General features: G+C 33.2%; 2 protein-coding genes across 2 annotated transcripts; both read right to left on the reverse strand.

Moving 5' to 3' along the window:
- Nucleotides 1-292: 292 nt before the first annotated feature.
- On the reverse strand, nt 293-2,755 carry LOC111374913 (V-type proton ATPase subunit a3-like). The gene is made up of 4 exons (XM_022997666.1): nt 2,385-2,755; nt 1,497-1,540; nt 861-983; nt 293-781 (listed from the first exon to the last, which is right to left on the reverse strand). The coding sequence occupies exons 1-4, from the start codon at nt 2,509-2,511 to the stop codon at nt 560-562; spliced, it is 516 nt and encodes a 171-aa protein (XP_022853434.1). The 5' UTR covers nt 2,512-2,755; the 3' UTR covers nt 293-559.
- Nucleotides 2,756-10,880: 8,125 nt separating this feature from the next.
- LOC111374914 (protein SHORT INTERNODES-like) lies at nt 10,881-12,649 on the reverse strand. The gene is made up of 2 exons (XM_022997667.1): nt 11,741-12,649; nt 10,881-11,453 (listed from the first exon to the last, which is right to left on the reverse strand). The coding sequence occupies exons 1-2, from the start codon at nt 12,000-12,002 to the stop codon at nt 11,137-11,139; spliced, it is 579 nt and encodes a 192-aa protein (XP_022853435.1). The 5' UTR covers nt 12,003-12,649; the 3' UTR covers nt 10,881-11,136.
- Between the last annotated feature and the right edge of the window lie 5,869 nt (nt 12,650-18,518).

Here is an 18,518-nt window from a genome sequence, read left to right on the forward strand (position 1 = left end):
AGTAAATAGAAACTGTGTGTAGATGAAGTATTTGGGAGATGCAGGGGTTATGGGATGCAGATTGATGATGGAATCCAGGTTTAGCTCTGATACTAAGTTGATGTAGCATAGGTTGAAAAATTTAGAATCTGTGAAAGTTGAAGAAGCCAGCAGAAGAAGCAAAATACATAAACAGCTAGAGAAGAAGGAGAGAAGGGAAGGGAAGAGAAGAGAAGTGAAGGGGGGGTGGAAAAGGGAGAAAATGCCTGCAACACTCAAACTTCATTTCATTTCCATCAATTATGTCCCTCCATTTATAGAAAAGGATTGAATATATAGCAACACAAAAATATAAAAGGCATGGCCCAGCCTACCTATATAGTGCAAGCCCAATACCAAATATAAAAAGGCTTGCAAGCCCAATACCAAAACATTAACTAGCCCAAAGCAAAACTAGAAAAAAGACCAAATCTACAGCATAAAAGGGGCTTGGGCCGGCCCATAAATACAGCCCAATTCAACTAATAAAACATAAAATAAATAGCATACAAGTAGAAACCCAAAATATGTGATGTCCTCATCACATAGACTTAAACATTCTTTCCTCCTTCAAAGTTTCTCTTGTTCCACGTGTGAATAGTGCAATAGCTCTGCTATAACAAACTATGATGACTAACAAATAGATAAGGCACATCTTCTGTATGATAAGATTGTACTCAGCTAGTTCATTGTACGAGCGCTGTAACTTCTCACCATTTGCATTAATTTCAACCAGCTCCGCTTCAAGTCCACCAAGCTTAACCTAAATTGCACGCAGATTCAGGACTAAACAACTACCAAGAAAACTGCAATTTCAGGAACTCTTAAGAATCTATACATACTTCCAGGTCATCCAGATTGAGATCAGCTTCTGTCACAGATCTTACTGCAGGTGAAAAACCTGCCTTTGAAATTTGCTCCCGGAAAAATCTTAATTTGCGTGCCATCTCTCCACATCTTTTGATCTTCAAAAGAGGGATAACCAACAATTAATTTCACAAATGGCATGCTCTTAGGAGAATAGAATTTGACATCACATGCGGTATAAATCAAAAATAGATAAAATAGTAAGCTGTCTATCCGGCCCATAAAAGCATTGGGACACAGTATCCCATCTGTGTATAACCCAAAAATCCACAGACAAATATAATAGTATTTAAAAATTTAAGCAACACTTTTCACATCCCAAAATGATCTGGAGTTGAACCCGCAATATTAAAAAAATTTCATGATTCACCTCGTTATAATGATAAGAATGACAATCAAGCAAACAAACATTCATTATTCTTTGAGCAAGTATAAAAATCCTACCCAAAAAAATTTCACATTCTTCAGGAATTCTTTGGTTTCTCTAAGGAAAAGAAAAACAGAACTTTAAATAGATCTACACACACACATACACACCCCTTATACATTCGCTTTGTAGTGATAAAAAAATTATTGCAACGGCTCACATATCGAGAGAATGAACAAGTTACCTGATTGGCATATGTTCGCTGAATGAACTTTTTTCTGCATTCAGCTGAAAGGGGGAAAAAATCAAAACATCATTCAGGGAAAGGAACTATTGTGATAATGCTAGCTCCTTTACCCATCTCTATTCTAATAAAGGAACGTATTTATCAAATAAAGGAAGGAAAAATAGTTTAATGAAGGAACTCAGGAACTGCACATTAGCACATGCACATGCGAAAAACAGAAACATGGTTGATGCTAAATTGCTAATTATTGTTAGTTCCTATGTATATAAGGACATCAAAGTAAGAGACAGAACTGTCATCCTCTTCAGTCATGAAAATATTTAGCCAATATTCTGTGGAAGCCACTTGCATGTCTAAGCAATACCTCGCCCCATTCTATAATTACAAGCTATACACTATCTATTACTAATTTGTAATACATAATGCATAAATTTCTATCTTTCACCTTCACTAGCATGTCACATTCACATTCACATTCACTAGCATGTCAATAGATTTAAAGTCAAAATAACACTGCAGCCTCACATTAATTATTAATTCCATCAGATTTCATACTATCTAATCCAGACTACCAAATCTTCTGCTCATGCTATTCAATCAAAACTCCTGGCTGATATCCTACAGAGCAATTACTTCAGCTGTTTACAGTAATAAGCTCATCCTTAAGTCACACAATTAAAATTTCGCAAATTGAAAAATATGAAGCTCTGTTATCCCTAGCTCCGTTATCCCTCCAAATAAGTGAACCTCGGATTTAAATTTCCAACTGCAGCAAAACACTAGCGAAGGCATACAAACAGAATCCGCAACTAACATCAATTCAACAACTCCATAAAACTAATCAAAATATACTCTCTATATCTACATTGGAGAAAAATTAGTTACATCTTTGAATTGGATTAGGCCGAGGTCGCCGAGGTAGGAGATGGTGCGGTGAGCGGACTCGATGGGGATGATGAGTTGGACTAGGTGCATCGGCTCGGACCGCATCAGATCCATCGGCGGACAGCATCCTCCTCTACCCCCTGCACCCTCCGATTCGATTACCCTATTCACTCTCTTTTTTTCTTTCTATATGCAGCGATGTCTGAACACTTCGAGAAATAAATGAATTACAATGGTAACAATAGGGAGAGACCACACTCATTAGTACGTCTTTGTCAGAGAGAGAGAGAGAGAGAGAGAGGGGGGGAGAGAGTGGTGAAGTAGAGAGAGAAATAAAAGCGTTGCCGGCCTGTCTTCGTATTGTTAGTGGTTTTGCTGAATCGAAAATGCTATTTGTACAATCATGTTAATCTATGCATTGTTGAATAATGTTAATATGAGATCAATTAATTTATTTGTACAATTATATTGTACAGCATTGTTGACACTGATAGATGTGACAAAAAATTATTGATTAGAAAGATAGGTTATTTTTTAAACCATTCAATAACAACGTGTCATATGGTAAATTGTTAACAATGTCGTTAAATTCATTATACATGAAACATTACTAAATATGAGATATGTCTTGCATGATGAGTACTGACAAGGTGTATAGCACCTCAAATGTGTGGGGGGCTCACAATGAATAAAAACATGATGGGTTTTGAGGGCTCTACTATATAAATAGGGTAAAATTCATAAACCATGTACAATTCAAAAACTATATTTCAAGTTTAACTAATGCAAAAATCAGATTTTTATCTAATTAGTTAAAAATATTTATTAATTAAATATAATAAAGTCACAATTATATAATTAATGGTCACGTGCACACAATTATAGGTCACAAATTTATTCACTGGTTACAAATTATTTCGAGATCACGAATCAAAACTTTGATAGGTCACAAATTATGTCGTAGTCACGGATCACAATTTATCCATCAATTTTATAGGTCACAGTTTATGTTATTGGTCACAAATCCAAAAAATTATAGGTCACGGGTAACATATTTTCAAATTTGATGGTCACATATAATTTTTTTAGTCACAAAATGATCGAATTTTATGTCACGGATTAATAATCAGTCACGGGGAGACCAAATAATTGGTCACAAACATCAAACACCCAATCCCATTCCACCATAGTACTTGGTCACAAACACTACGCGGCCACAACACCATCACAATCACCGCCAACACCAACTCCACGACATCATTACCAACAAAATTGTTGCCACTAACAACCACCTCCATCGTCGCCAGAAACCACCACCAAACACCAACGATAACAAACCCACAACCTCACCACTGTCTCCACCTCCAAAAACCACCATAACCACCAGGACGACCACCACATCAAGCACCACCACCAAACACAACCAACAATACACCATTCCCAACCTCACCAACACTAACCAAATCACCACCACCACCCAGATACCTACTGCCAACAGGAGCACCGTTGTTATCATCACCACCACGGCATTCCTACCAAGATTTATCACACCACCATCAGCCCTACAAAGTCACCAACACCACCCAAAACATAAAATGCACCATACTAGACTCCCAATATCGCTACTTAGATCCATCACAACACACCATACCTCCACCACACTACATCGTTCGCGGCAGTGTCACTACGTCACATTGTCGCCATTCTGCCGTTCGCAGCAGTGTCGATCGACAAATCTGAACAGAGAAGAAACAACGCTCATACCCTCTTTCCGTTAACGTTGTGAGCAGAGAAGAAGTGGCGAAACCACGATCGTGCAACAGCGCCACGATGGAGTTGTGCGAAATGACGGGTGCACCTCCGATGTCGTGCCTCAACGCCTAAGATGCCATGTCGTCGAAGAGGAGAAACTCCTGCAGAGAGACGCGAAATGAGAGAGAGCCAGAAAGGAGGAAACGAATTTAAGCCTAGGGTGGGTTAATTATAAGATTATTATTAATATTAAAATATATAATTAAAACCTGATTAATACATAATTAAACTTTGCACCTGGTTCTTTAAAAGTGGTCTTTAAAGACCTGCTCCCATGTAATTTTCCCATATAAATACATTACATAATATCATGTGTCATTTTATCATTTATCAATTTAAAAACAATCAACTTTCATTCAATCTTTTTTCTTCACATCATTTTATGTAATCTATTATGTACCACTTTTAGGTAGAAATAGGATAATCCATTGGAAAAAGTTGACTGTATTTTAAAAAATCAAATGATAAAGTACTATGTGATATTATGTCAAAAATTATGTCAACATTTATCGCACTGAAGCATGATTCGATTTTGTTTACTTCTAATCTACCAGACTACCACGTCGTTCACACTCTTCTACTTGTGATTATGCCCACGTTTGATGACCATTAGTTTGAGAAAATAGAGTTTTAGGGGATGTTCGAGTCCCATTTTTTCAAAAAAAATGCATTTACAATAGTGTTATGATAGAGAATGTGTGGTTAAAAAATAAAATAAAAAATTGAAGTTACGTATAATATTATATTATTGGAGAATGTGGTTGAAAATTGGATCAAATCACCATTGAAGAATACATTTTAATGGAAAAAAGAGCTCAAACAAGAGTTTAAATGATTATTTTTTTGAAGAATATATAATTAAAAAATAAGGAAAAATTTTGAAGTTACATGTAAAATATTTTATTGTAAATGTGTGGTTAAGAATAAATATGAAAATTAAAAAATTTTGAAATAATGGTTGTCAAATACAAGATATAACCTTTTATCTTTTTAATTTTACTTCTAGGTACTTGTTTCTTATTATTATTATCAATTTATTTTTTTTCAAACCTAAAGGGATAAAGCCTTTTAATTTTTAAAATTTTCTCTCTTTCGAATTATATTCCATACACGACTATCTCAAGATAGACCAATCTATCAATTTGCCCAAAGCCAAATCTTGGGATTAAAATTATATCTTTTAGTAGATTGTGATAAAAGTTTTTTAAATGTGTGATTGAAAAGTTATGAGGCCCATGAAAAATATAGTTAATAATAATTATTGGACTTTGACTTAGATTAAAATCGGATTTTAATCCTTTCCAAACAAGCTCATAAAAAAAGATTGTGTGTTGGTAATTGGAAAGGATAGCAACAAGAGTTTGAAGCAACACTCCATTCCTTGTCATCACGTGGAGGGAGAGATCGGACGAAAATAGGATAGAAACCATATATCTGTTTATCTATTAGATCAAATTCATAATCAAAATAAAGGCGAAAAGATCTTGATCGAAAGTGACGTGTTTATATGGACGTTTTATTTGTCTATCCATGATTTAAAATGCATGTCTTTAGTGCCAAGCTCCTCTCGATGCCTTTTTGAACTTAGCCCCTGTTTGACCGCCATTTTTTAAAGTAAAAATGGGTGGAATAGTAATTTTTTTGAAAAATGAGTGGTTGAAAAAGAAGTGAAAATTTTCGATTTACATGTAACATTATTTTATGAAAAGTTGTGTGGTTGAAAATAAGAGAGAGAAAAATGAAATGTAATGTAATTTAATGTAATAGGAGCCAAACGAGAGCTTAAGCAGTAGTGGTAAAATTCGTAAATTCCAGAATCTGCTAAGTAGACTATGATCCTACCAGCAAGAATGCAACAGCAACACGCATCAGTGAATTTTCAAATTCAAAATATGAAATTTGAATCTTGCTTTGAAATTTTTAACAATTTTCCTTTTATATTAAAAAAAAATAATACTACTTATACATAAAATAGTTATATAATAATTTACATACAAATTATATGACAAAAAGATAGTGGAAAGTTTTTTATTTTTTTATAGTGTTAAAGAAATTTTAATTCAATCATGTTTACTCATATTATATGTATGTAAATCATTATATAAATGTAGCAAAATCGTAAAAAAAATATATATATATATTATAAATATTAAACTGACTAGCCCTGCCATCGTTTCTAGAGAATTGTTGGGCCTAATGCACGGCCCAGATATGTAGACCATTCCAATCAAGACTTCAAAAAATTGCATCATTGGTCATTAATATATTTCTCTCTTAGAAAATTATTCTCCGACTTTTCAAAACATCAATTTTTCATTTTAATTGTACAAATAATCTTCAGAAATATCCAAATATTGGTCATATTAACACACGGCCAAGTGAAAGCATGCCAATTCAAATTTATGGACATCACTCCATGTTTAGTAACAAAACTTAGATATCCTAAAGCACCACTTAACAATTTTAAAATTGAAAGTTTAGAAATTAATTTGCAACTATAATAAAAAATATTGTCGATTAACTAACTTTTATTTAAAAGTTTTGGAATACTTGAATATTTAACAGTAAATTCAGGATAATGATGTAAATTTCCCTACGAGTTCTTACTAATCTTTATTAGACCAAATTAGCCTTATTAATTATTTAAAAAAAAAGAAATTAGAATCTTATAAATATAATGTAGCGAGATAATTTAATACTAGAAAAATTTAATAAATACACCCTATATTTAGGTTGCATTTAAACTTTATATATGCTATTTTTAAAAATTTACATATTACATTTATAGTAACAAAAACAATTTTATTTAGTTGCCATTAAAAATAGTTAAATAGATCCAAATATCCATAATTAAAAATAAAATCACACCCTTTATATTACATTATGTAACACTTTACATACTAATTTTAACTATTTTAAATTTCTCTGTCTCCAAAAATTCAAATGCAGTTTCATTTTCATCTGAAATTTTATTTTTTTTTCCTTTATCATTCATCTTTCCTTCCGTAAAATAAAATTTAGACGAGCCTCTCACTGCCTTGCATATATAATAATTTTTCGTTTTCATATTTTACACATACATAGATATTTTTTATTATTTCTATTTATAAATTCTTATCTTATGTAGAACTTTCTCGCAGAAAAGAAAAATGTAATCCACATTGGATATATATATATATATAAAATTACACGTGCATTCTTAATTTTTGGGTTGCAAGTTACCGTAATTATTGGATGTGATTTGTTATTTTGGATGTATTTTTGTCTATATAGTTATTTATAATGATTAATAATATATTTATATTTTTTCAATTAAATGTGTTTTTTTGTAAATATTTATATGTAAAATATAAATTTATAAAATACAGTATGTAAATAATTACACACTATATACAAGGTGTATTTCATGTTTTGTAAATTTCCTCCGATACTAAGTACAAAATATGTAATTAATATTTTGAGAGAGCTGTTAATTTCTCTTCATTACAATTATTAATTTATTTTCATTTTCATTTTCACTTTCACTTTAACCCTTGCTATTGGTTATTAATCAGGGAAAAACATTTTAAATTACACTCTGACTAAAATTTGGTGAATCGTAAATTATAAAGATGAAGATGGTCAAATTTATTTGATTCTGCTTCAATTTCTTTATTAAAGATACGTGAAAATTTGTATAAAGTTTTAGCATTAAAAAACAAAATTGTTCACAACATTACATAAAATTAAATATCTAAAGAGAATAAATAGTATTAATCCTATGTAAACAATTCTAAATTTGTCAAAATAATCAAATGAATCTTCGAAGCCGAGACACTAATCCATTAATCAACCAAGTGCATTCCCATTTGACGTCTCACTAAATATTTGGCACCTCACTACATTAGTTCTTCGTAATAATAACAAAACATAGAAGTACTACATTACAAAAAATTTCACATTCGAAGTGGCTTCTTGCCATTTATTAACAAGAACTAATGTAGTATGATGTTAAATTAATTTTATAGTGGATAGTCGAGAGTTCATTATAATATAGACAATAAATTTGGACTCACTTTTTTGTGAGTCGTGATATTAAAATGATACTTTGTCACCTTCATCCCACAATTAATTAGATGAACTTAATAGTATTGTGCTATTTTATGGGAGAAGAGAAAATTAAAAGTTTTAACCCACTCTATCAAACATGGTACAATAATTATACGTAAGCTCTTTCTCTAGTCCCCGAGAATTTCTTAAGCGTAATCACTAAAAATATTAGAAAATGTTAAAATACATTACACTATGCCGTCCAAAACTACTTTTTACACAAAATAAACATCTCTAGTCATAGTGATTCTAAGATACATACTAAACAAAAGTATTTATTCTTTCTATTTTGCAGGATGTTCAATTTATGTAATTTACTTTTCACAAGAGAAACATGATAATTACAAAGCAGAAGAGTGAAAAGCAAATTACTTGCAAACAATTCTCTTCAGGCATAATACAATCAGGGGGAAAAAAGCTACTTTTAAGACTGAAAACGATGTTGTAAAAAGGTGACTATTGGCAAACCTTCAACGAAAATTAGCAAGCCATCAACGATAATTAAGAAAAAAAATATAGGAAAAATCCCAATGATGGAATTAGTGACGGTTTCTAGAATATATACTGATCAAATCGAGATGTAAAGCATACGGATCTTTATTGAAAATCCTAATTATGTCATCAAGAGCAATAAAATCACATAAAAAAGTAGAACAAGCAAGATTTATAAAAGTTCGTCTTTATGTGAGATTACGTCATCTTCCACCTTATAGTAATTCACTATCATGAAAGAAATTTACAAAATCGAACACCCCATCTTCTCTCTTTTTCAATTTACGTTTTTTGCTCCGCACAATGAATAATTAGGATCCATAACTTAAGGGATCGAACAAGCATACAGATTTGAGAGAATTGAGGTGCGCTACAAAATGCAACAGACACATTATAAACAACAATAATGTTTCAAGCTGTCAAGTAAATCACACAAACTCAATATTCTAATCAAAATCCTAATTTGTGCACACTTTTTTAAAAGAAGAATACGCGACGGCGAACTTAAACTCAAGAAGTCCTATTCCTGCTATCATTATTTCTCCGGAGAGAAGGAAAAGGTGCAATTTAATCATTTAAATAATTAATCTGAAAAGACTCCAAAGTAAAAGGGAAAACTACAAAACCCTAAGCAGAATAAAGACTTTCACTACCTTAAGTTGTAATTACAATAATACCTAAAAAGTGTTTGGCTAAACTTAAAAAGTTTAAGTAAGTGCAATAACAAATGTCTTTCTAGAGTAAATATTAGAAATAAAAATAACTTATTCTAACAATTTACTTTCAAAAATAAGTAGCATTTTGTATTTAAAAAAAGAAAAAGATAAACATATAAAGAGTTAGAAGCTAATAAAGTAACTTTTACTTACTTTCAAGCTTGGGCAAACAAGCCTCAAGGATTATTAAGAGTGAAGACGTGCATAAAATCCGTACAAGGGATACTCATTCTCTTTGTGTAAAGAAGCATTGAAACCTTTAAAAAGCACTCTATAATGATCTCCGAAGTGACTCCAAAGATCAGCAATAAGAAAGAAAAAATAAATAAAAATGAAAAAATAAATAAAAACCTGAAATGCATGCTTATTACAAGAATAATTCATTTGTAAAAAGCCCCTCACGCCTGGCCCCTTGGGGTTTTTTTTTTTTCCAAAAGTTAAATTGTTACTTCTTCCATAAAAGGAGTTTTTTTAAATCGATAAAATCGGAAAGTAATTGAGAATTTCTTAGTGTTTTTTATTCAAGTTGCATATATATAATTGAAGGATTTATTTTTTTCTTCAATTCTTTTCACAGTTCTAAGGATATATTCTTAAGTGTTTTTATTATTATGTGGGGGTGGTATCAACTCTTTCCTTTGGTTAGTGTGAATGTCTCTTTCGCATAAAAGGATAATTAAACATGGGGCTTCTTAGGTGCTTCTTGATTGAGGACACAATCATCAAAATATTAGAAGATGCCCACCTAATTAATCTTTCTGCATTAAGTATAATTAAATATTATCTCTCAAGTGTTTGCTTCTTACTTTTTAGAAATAGGGCCACCGTGTTTACTATCTTAATCATCATCATAAATATATATGTGCACTAGGCAAGGTCTTAGACAGACAAACTAAGACGTTATGTCATACCGAAGATTAAGTAGTGGACATTAGAACAATCAGTTCGTCAAACAAAATTTTAATTCAAACATTCTAGGTTTTCAAAATTTACTATTCATACATTATGTGACATATAAGTAATTAAAAGCGATACCAAACACCATCTTAATTAGGTCGAACGTTGTTCGATCTAGTATTCTTAAACATGCAATAAGGGGAAAGTTTAATTCACTAATAATTCAGAAAAGCATAAGATATCATTTTGATGCATGTTTTAATTAATCAACTTATCAGTGTTCATAATCAAATTAAAACGTAAAGAACTTAAAAGGTTGTAAAATTCTTAAGAGCAATTATTGGTAGGCATCATATATTTAATTATGTATTGTATCCTTCACTGTCATGTGATGATCTAATAAAGTTTAAGATTATACAAATACATGCACACATATAGTCATCATGCGAGCACGAAGCTACCGGGAAAGCTTGACCAGCAAAGAAACGGGTAATCTGGGGAAAAAGTAGCTTCGAAGTTCATAAGCAGTCAAGAATTTAGCAAGAAATAATACAGAATTTGGCAATGGGACAAAATGCAAAAATCAAATCACAGACGAGCAAGTTATTCTTCATCGGAATTATAAAGAACAAATGATTTGTCCCTCTTTTTCCTAGTCAAATATTTGTCTGGTTATTGAGTTCCTCACATTAATGTGCCTAAAATGGAGACAGAGAGGAGAGAATTTCATTAAGGGACAATTTTGTTCAAGATTTTGGGTATTGGAAGAACTGATGAGAACCAGTTGTAAAAGCACTAAAAGTGCTAGGATAAGAAGGCGGGGACGCCGTACCAGTGCTGCCGGCGTTAAAATCCGGGTGCATCATGCCACCGGAAGAGCTTTCTCCGGCGACATAAGTTCCCTCAGGGCCTTGGTCATAAAGAATTCCAGTGAATACATGTCCTCCGATGTTCACTGATGTTTGGTATGCATATTGATCCGCCGCATTGTCTGTCGAGCTCAATCTAACGCATCTAAACATCGCCGGAGAACTCACTTCCGCCGGAAAATTACCTTCTAGCCCTAATTTAACAAACACACATAAAATAATCAAACCAAGATAACCCATATTAAGATATACTAAATCTAAGTTAAGCTAGAAACACATCGGCAAAAGTATACAGAAATTGAGATTTTTGGGTTATTTTAAGTACATCAAGAATACTGGTAATGGCTTCCTACACACACTGTAGGAACTGCAGGCTCTAGGGTTTTGAACTATACACTTTCACTATGGAGTTTCAGTTGTTCAAACAAGAATTCGTGTTTGTGGATCTGTAAATCTTTGTACAGTGTGATAAATACAGTACCTAATGCTGGATTCTCTCTGTGTCTTTTAGGGTTTGAACCAAGAAGTTGCTGTTGTTGAGCGACAGAAGAAATTTGCATCTGTTGATGCCTTTGCCGCCTTCTTGATACAGGAATCCAAGTGCTGCTAACATGGGTTTGACACTGAAAACCTCGGCTTTTGCAACAAGTTCGGCACCTAAAATGTTCACAATCTTTCTTAGCTTGATTTCCGCAGTCTTGGCACCTACTGCTTCCTCCTTCAGATTCTTCTCTTCTCATCATGACAAAAATAGGCCACTTAGTTTTAACTATGTTATTTCTTCGCTTTCGAAAGTGGATGACGAGGAGTAGCTGCTATTCTTGATCTTCTTTTTCTGTGTCAACTGTAAATTTCGAATTTTTTTCTGAAAATTTCCAATCTTTTTTGTTGCTAAAATTGGGTGTTTTCTACAGGGATTACTCCTGTTTTTCTTCTTGTTCTAGGTAAATTCATCGCTCAGTGCTCAAGTGTACTATAATTTGTGGGGGGTTTCAACCTTTTTCTTTTTAGCAACTTAGCAACAATTTTGGATTATTTTGAGAAATGGGTTTCTGTATAAACGTACAACATGTACAACCAGTGTGAGTTTTCCAACATCTACATAACACAGCATACAGTATATACATATATAGAGAAAATTCGTCACTGTTTAAACCCTACCCCTCAAAATGATTTAAAACGCGATAACATATAACGTAAGGCGGTGAGGAGGGCGGCGACACCTGGTCGTGGCGGGGTAGCACTAACACCACAGTGTATGGATGTGGAATACTATTCTTTACAGTACAGATAAAATTCAACACTGTTTAAAGTAAGCCCAGAATCCCGTAAAAAAGGTCTATTACGTACGGCAGTGGGAATTGAGGAGGCGACACCTGGATACGGTGGTGCGACACCACAGTAAATGGAATACTATTTGCTTTCAAATCAAAAACTTTATAAACAGTTAGAAGTGCTTATCATCTACAACAGTAAAATTCCAATTTCCTTTCATATTTATTTTAATTTGTAATTCCTGGTCTTGAGGACTGACAGCTTTCACTTACCAAAGTACTACTCCCAGAAAACCCGCTTCTTCCCTGGCCTTTCCAAGCTCGAAACAGGCGGGAGAATAGTCTGCATTAATTAAAAGAATTGCCAATAAATAATAATTTTTCAGTGAATGTTTGGCTGCCCCATAAAAAATTTATTCCATGGATGTGTTTTGAGCCCCATTTTATTGAAAGAATAAATTTTGTAATATTATTATTTTTTAAATCATGTGGTAAAAAAGTAGAGTACACTTTTAAATTTACATATAGAATTATTCTATTATAAAAATGTGTGGTTAAAATGAATTAAGAGAAAAAAATGAATTTTTGGAGAATGACACTCAAACATAGAAATTTTAACATATATCAAGTAGCATTTCTTCAGGAAAGGTTGGGTTTTCTGATCTTCAATATGTTTTCACGATAAATACTCAACGTATTTAAATATTTAATTTAGGTTTCACGTGATTATGTGATTGAAATTGTCAAAGCGAAAAATTGTACAAAACTTTTGAACCGGAGAAAAATTTTAAGTATTTTGAAAGTTTTGCTCCAGCTTAAAGTCACATAGAAGTTGTGTGATGTCATTTTATCATCCACATTAGCGATTTCAACCGCATGAAGCCTCTATTTGACAATAATTATTTTCAAACTCTTTTTTTCACATATTTATTTTTAACCTCGCATTTATATAATAAAATATTTTACACGTAAATTAAAAAAAATTTCTACTTTTTAATCACGTGTTCTTTTAAAAATCACAATTCAAAACTCTATTTTCTTCGAATAATGGTCAATCACTATTCCACATGACTTTAAGCTAGAATTATAATTACTTGGGACTCATAATCACACAATTAGAGAACCAATCCTTAATTTTCTCCCATTTTTAGCTTATAAAAATATAAATTCAACGGTTTATAGAAATAAAAGTTTACTTATATGCATAATCTAATAATAATGTTCTTACATTATGCGCTATATTATTTTAACATAGTGTATGCAATGCTTTGTATCGTCGTATAGCAAAATAAACGAGATTTAAATTTATTTTTCCTTTAATATTGTCGAAAATTTCTTAGTCGAAAAACATGCAAGAAAAAAATTATATTTCTTTAAACTTGTTAATCTATTAAATAAGAATTATAAAAAGGGTTGAGAAGATCAAATTGAGGAGTGACACAAGGGCCTCAAAACAAAATAAGGTAGGATCAAACATTAATATCTGTAATTCTTGTTGGTATGCAATAAAATCAGTGTCTTGTCTTGAGTTTTAACTGAATGCCTTTCTCTAATAATCAGTTAACAATTAGATAAAACACAAACAGCACGAGGAAGAACCCCCTCCCCTCCTTGTATTTTCTTAATAATAGGTAATATCGAGCGTGATCGACTTATTGGGGGAAAAAAAAGACTGAACAAATGAAACTATATTTTCTTTAATCTAGAATTGGAGCCCATTTAGCAAGATTTTGAAAAGTCTTTTTTTTTCCTTTTGGGAATTGTTTGGATAATTTTCTAAAGGCATTCTCCTCCAATAAATCGAGTTTTTGAAGGAAATTGGTTTTGAAGGAAGCTCTTCTTAGAAAAAAATGTTGTAAGCAGAAGTTATACCAAATAGACCTTAGAAGATTCGATGAGACTGCAATGTTTGACTATTTGCATTCTCCAAGTGATTAAAGGTAAAAAGATGAAGAATCTATACTCAAAAATGTGATTGATTGCACTAAATAATTAAGCTTTCTTCAACTTAAGTAGCTTTCTTCAACTCAAGTGCAAGCCAATTACATGTAAATAATTTAAAATAACATAGAATTAGGCTGTTTCCCAGTTGTGTAAAGATGCTTTAACTTCTTGTCGGTTTGTGTGTGTTCAACCTTTAGAAAAAGGTTTTTTACTGTAATTTTTAACCGTTTTACGTATTTACTTTGCACAAAATGATCGTTATTATTTATTAATGGATGCGTAGAATTAAGTTTTTTACTGAGCCCCGTTTGTTTCCCATTCTTTCCTCGTTAAAATGAAAAATAAGACCGTTATCCATCACATCAAGCCGTCAAATTTGAATTTCTATTTCTTGTGTGAGGTCCGCAATAACTAAATTTTTCATTCTATTTTTACAAAAATAGGAAACAAACGGGGCCTGAATTATAATTAAAAATAAAGGGGAGAAATAAAACTGCTAAGAAAAAAACATTGGATAAATAGGACAAGCATAAGCTTGTATTGCATAGAGCCCTAAGTTTCATATCCATTCAACTTTTTACTCCTAGTGTGATTTGAAATGACAAACAATTTCTCAACCACCAAGTCAATGTTTAATCATGGTGGAGTTGGAGGAAACAAAAATTCCTGCCATAATTTTATCTATCTCATTTTCAATTTAGAATTGGAAGACCAAAATGAATTTTGGGACCAGGTTAGGGCAAATATTTTCTATTTTGCAAGTTGATCTCATGATTCAAATAATATTTAGGGAAAATTGCAGCAGCGGTCTCAAACCTTTCACTTTCACTTTTTTGCAGACTTTACCCTAATCTTCATTTTGTACCAACCACAATTCCAAATCTTTTAAAAATATGCACCTGAGATCCAAATGGATGGAAACTATCCATTCGACAGTTACTTGACCAGAAAAGTCAAAATTTAATCAATTTTGACCAAATTAGAAAGGGCGAAAAGGTATATTTACATATTTCTAATTATTATTAACAATTCGAACAATTAAATAAAAAAAAGGAAAGAAATCTTCTTCTTCCCATAGCTGCCGACACCACCACCACATTAAACAAACCCGTCGGCACCACCACAGCCTACTCATCGACAACTAATCAGTTACTTCCCGAAATCGCCACAACTCCACAACCTTCAACCATCGCCGCGCTGCCATTTCCTTGCCTTCCACAGTCGCCCAAACTAACCCAACCCAATATCCACCCCCATCCCCACCTAACATCCAACCAAACACAATCCAAAGCCACCAATCGCCACCACAAAACCCATAGTCGACTCGATGGACAGTTATCCATCTATCTCAAATTAATCAATTCAATTCTACAAGAAATTATTGGTGGAAAATCCCACCACCACCACCATCTCTACCACGACTGCAACATAGAAAATTCGGTCGAGTACTGACCAATATGATGCACTTTCCTTATTTGAAACCCTCCAAGCAAATCAAGCTATTGCTATATCCGGGATGCACCTTACCTTCCTTGAAACCAAATGGCACTGTCCCTATGTTTGGTGTAGAGAGTCTCCTTTGTGAATCCATGGCTCTTAGCTAGGATCTTGGTAAGAGATCACAAAATTGGTTGGAAAATGAATTTTATGGACGAGAAAACAGAAACCATGTACACCATGGGAGAAGTGAAATAGGTAAGGATCGCTCAAGTAGATCTTTTGAATTCCCGTAACTTTTGGGTTCAATTTAGTGGAGGCGGTGTTGAAGTTTAGAAGAAATGGAGGTGGAAGGTGATGGTTCGATTTAGTGGAGGTGGTTTTGGTTTTTGTGTGGCTGTGGGTTTGGTGGTGGCTGTCGGCGACTTTGGATTATGGTTTGGCTGGAGGGGTAGGGCTGAAGGTGGGGAGAGGGAAGAAGATAAAGATAGGGTTGCTTTCTTTTTTGTTTTCTTAGTTTAATTATTAATAATGTTGAAAAAAAAATGTTAATTCTAATGTTATCATTTTACCCCTTTTCAATTTGGTCGAAGTCCAATTTTCTTGGTCAACTAACAGTCAAATGGACGGCTTCCATCTATTTGGACCTCAGATGCATATTTTTGAAAGGTTTGAGACTGTGGGTGGCACAAAATGAAAGTTAAAGTAAGGTCTGCAAAAAGTGAAAAGTTTGGAATCACTACTACAATTTTCCCTAAATTTTATTTTAATGAGTTGTCAACATTTTATTGGTGAGACAAACAAATTGGAACAATAGAAATTACAGATCTTAGATCGTATAGATTTCATCCCTCCCCTCGAATGAAACCTAAACTCAACTCACTAATCTACTGAGATTATGCTCTAAACACTTTAAGTTACACTTGATCTCAGAGTCTTTTTATTCTTGTTTTCTTTTAAGGTGGTTAAAAAGCTCTATTCCATAATGGCATTTGATAGGAGTATAGACTATTTAATGGGTCTATTGAGCAGTTTGAAAATTAGCATACTTTGACATATAACTAGAGACTTTTACTTTCTCTCTCCTCTTTTTTTTTTTTTTTGGAAAATTATATCTAGGTCTACTAATAATCTTTCTTTTTCAAAAATCAGAATTTAAATTTATCTTTTTAAAAATCAGGTATATGCTACAACTTGTCGTGCCCTACGTCCATTGGCGGAGCCCGGCCCGTCCCCCAGCCCAAATGCTAATGAACAAGAAAGATTTAAGTAAAAAAAAATATGTGTGATTTTTATTTTTTTGCTAGCCCGTTCTCAATATTTTCTTGGATCCACCACTACCTACCTCACACAATCCTACGCTATCACTTAATTCATTTCTTTCTAGATCCACACTGTCAACGTCCACTGCTGCCCCATCCCCTGTCGAAAGTTCACCATCGACGCCCCCACTGGGTCTTTTCTCGTTTTGCATTTCATTCAATCTTGAGTTCTTCTTTGCTATCGAAGTAGTAGAGAATGCAATGAATGACCAAAATGAAAGCAATCCAAACTTAGAACATTCTAGCATGGGTCTTGAGCTGCTTCAACACCTCGTCTTGTTTGGCATCTTCATGAACATTTCGAGAAACATCTTCTCCATTGAAATTGAAGCCGCCTCTAACTCTCTCAGATGTGTGCTATAGAAATAAACCTATTTGGACGTTGACTGTTGCTGAGTTAATGAGGTGATTTGAGGTGGAGATGTTGGTGAGGGGTGGTGAAACTTACGCGACATCTGCAATTTAGGTAGTACCGACAGACACTGTAGAAATAGGTTAGGGTAGGATAAGGCAAGGTATGGTGGCATGGGAAGAGATGAGATGAAAGTAATTGTGATCAGTTAATTGTGTAATTTATAACCTATTAAATATGGGATTTGTACTAGAATACGGGATCATAACCCACAAAATGTGTGTTTGTGATTGTGATTAGTATATGATCGTGGTCATTAATTGTGTGGTTATTATGACTGTGGCCTATTTAATTAATTATAGATCTCCAAAATTGATCAAAAGTCAGAAAATGTGACCACTTAATTTTTAAAAGATTTATCAAGCTTCTTAAATTTAAAACTGTATTTTGAAACCGAAGCTACCAAGAATCGTACCTGTCGATTTCTCGAGGAGGAAGACTGAGAAAGAGTATGAACAAGGCCTCTCAGTACCTCAACGAGGTGTGTCCTCATCGACCCTTTAATACTTAAGTCAAAGAGGAAATTTATGTGAAAAGATATAAGCTGAAATTGTATGTAAAGACATACCTGAATAATGATCCAAACCTTTGTATTTATAGAGGTATGTAGTGCACTCCTAGAAGAATTAAGTAGTGCATTAACGTTAAGACTAAATCAGTTAGATATCGTTGTCTCAAAGAGTCCTATCTGGAATGGGTATTATATTCGTACTACAATTACAAAACCACTCATAATTTAGGTAATATAGTTGACAGGGGCGGATCCAGGCATGGGCAGACCCGAACTACAGCCCGTGCTCGCCTAGGCCTAGATCCAAGGAGTCCTTTTTTTTTTTTCATTGAGCCCATTTCATTTGAACTGTCAGCTCG

Source organism: Olea europaea, unplaced genomic scaffold (assembly GCF_002742605.1).
Source record: "Olea europaea var. sylvestris unplaced genomic scaffold, O_europaea_v1 scaffold1314, whole genome shotgun sequence".
Lineage (NCBI taxonomy): Eukaryota > Viridiplantae > Streptophyta > Magnoliopsida > Lamiales > Oleaceae > Olea > Olea europaea.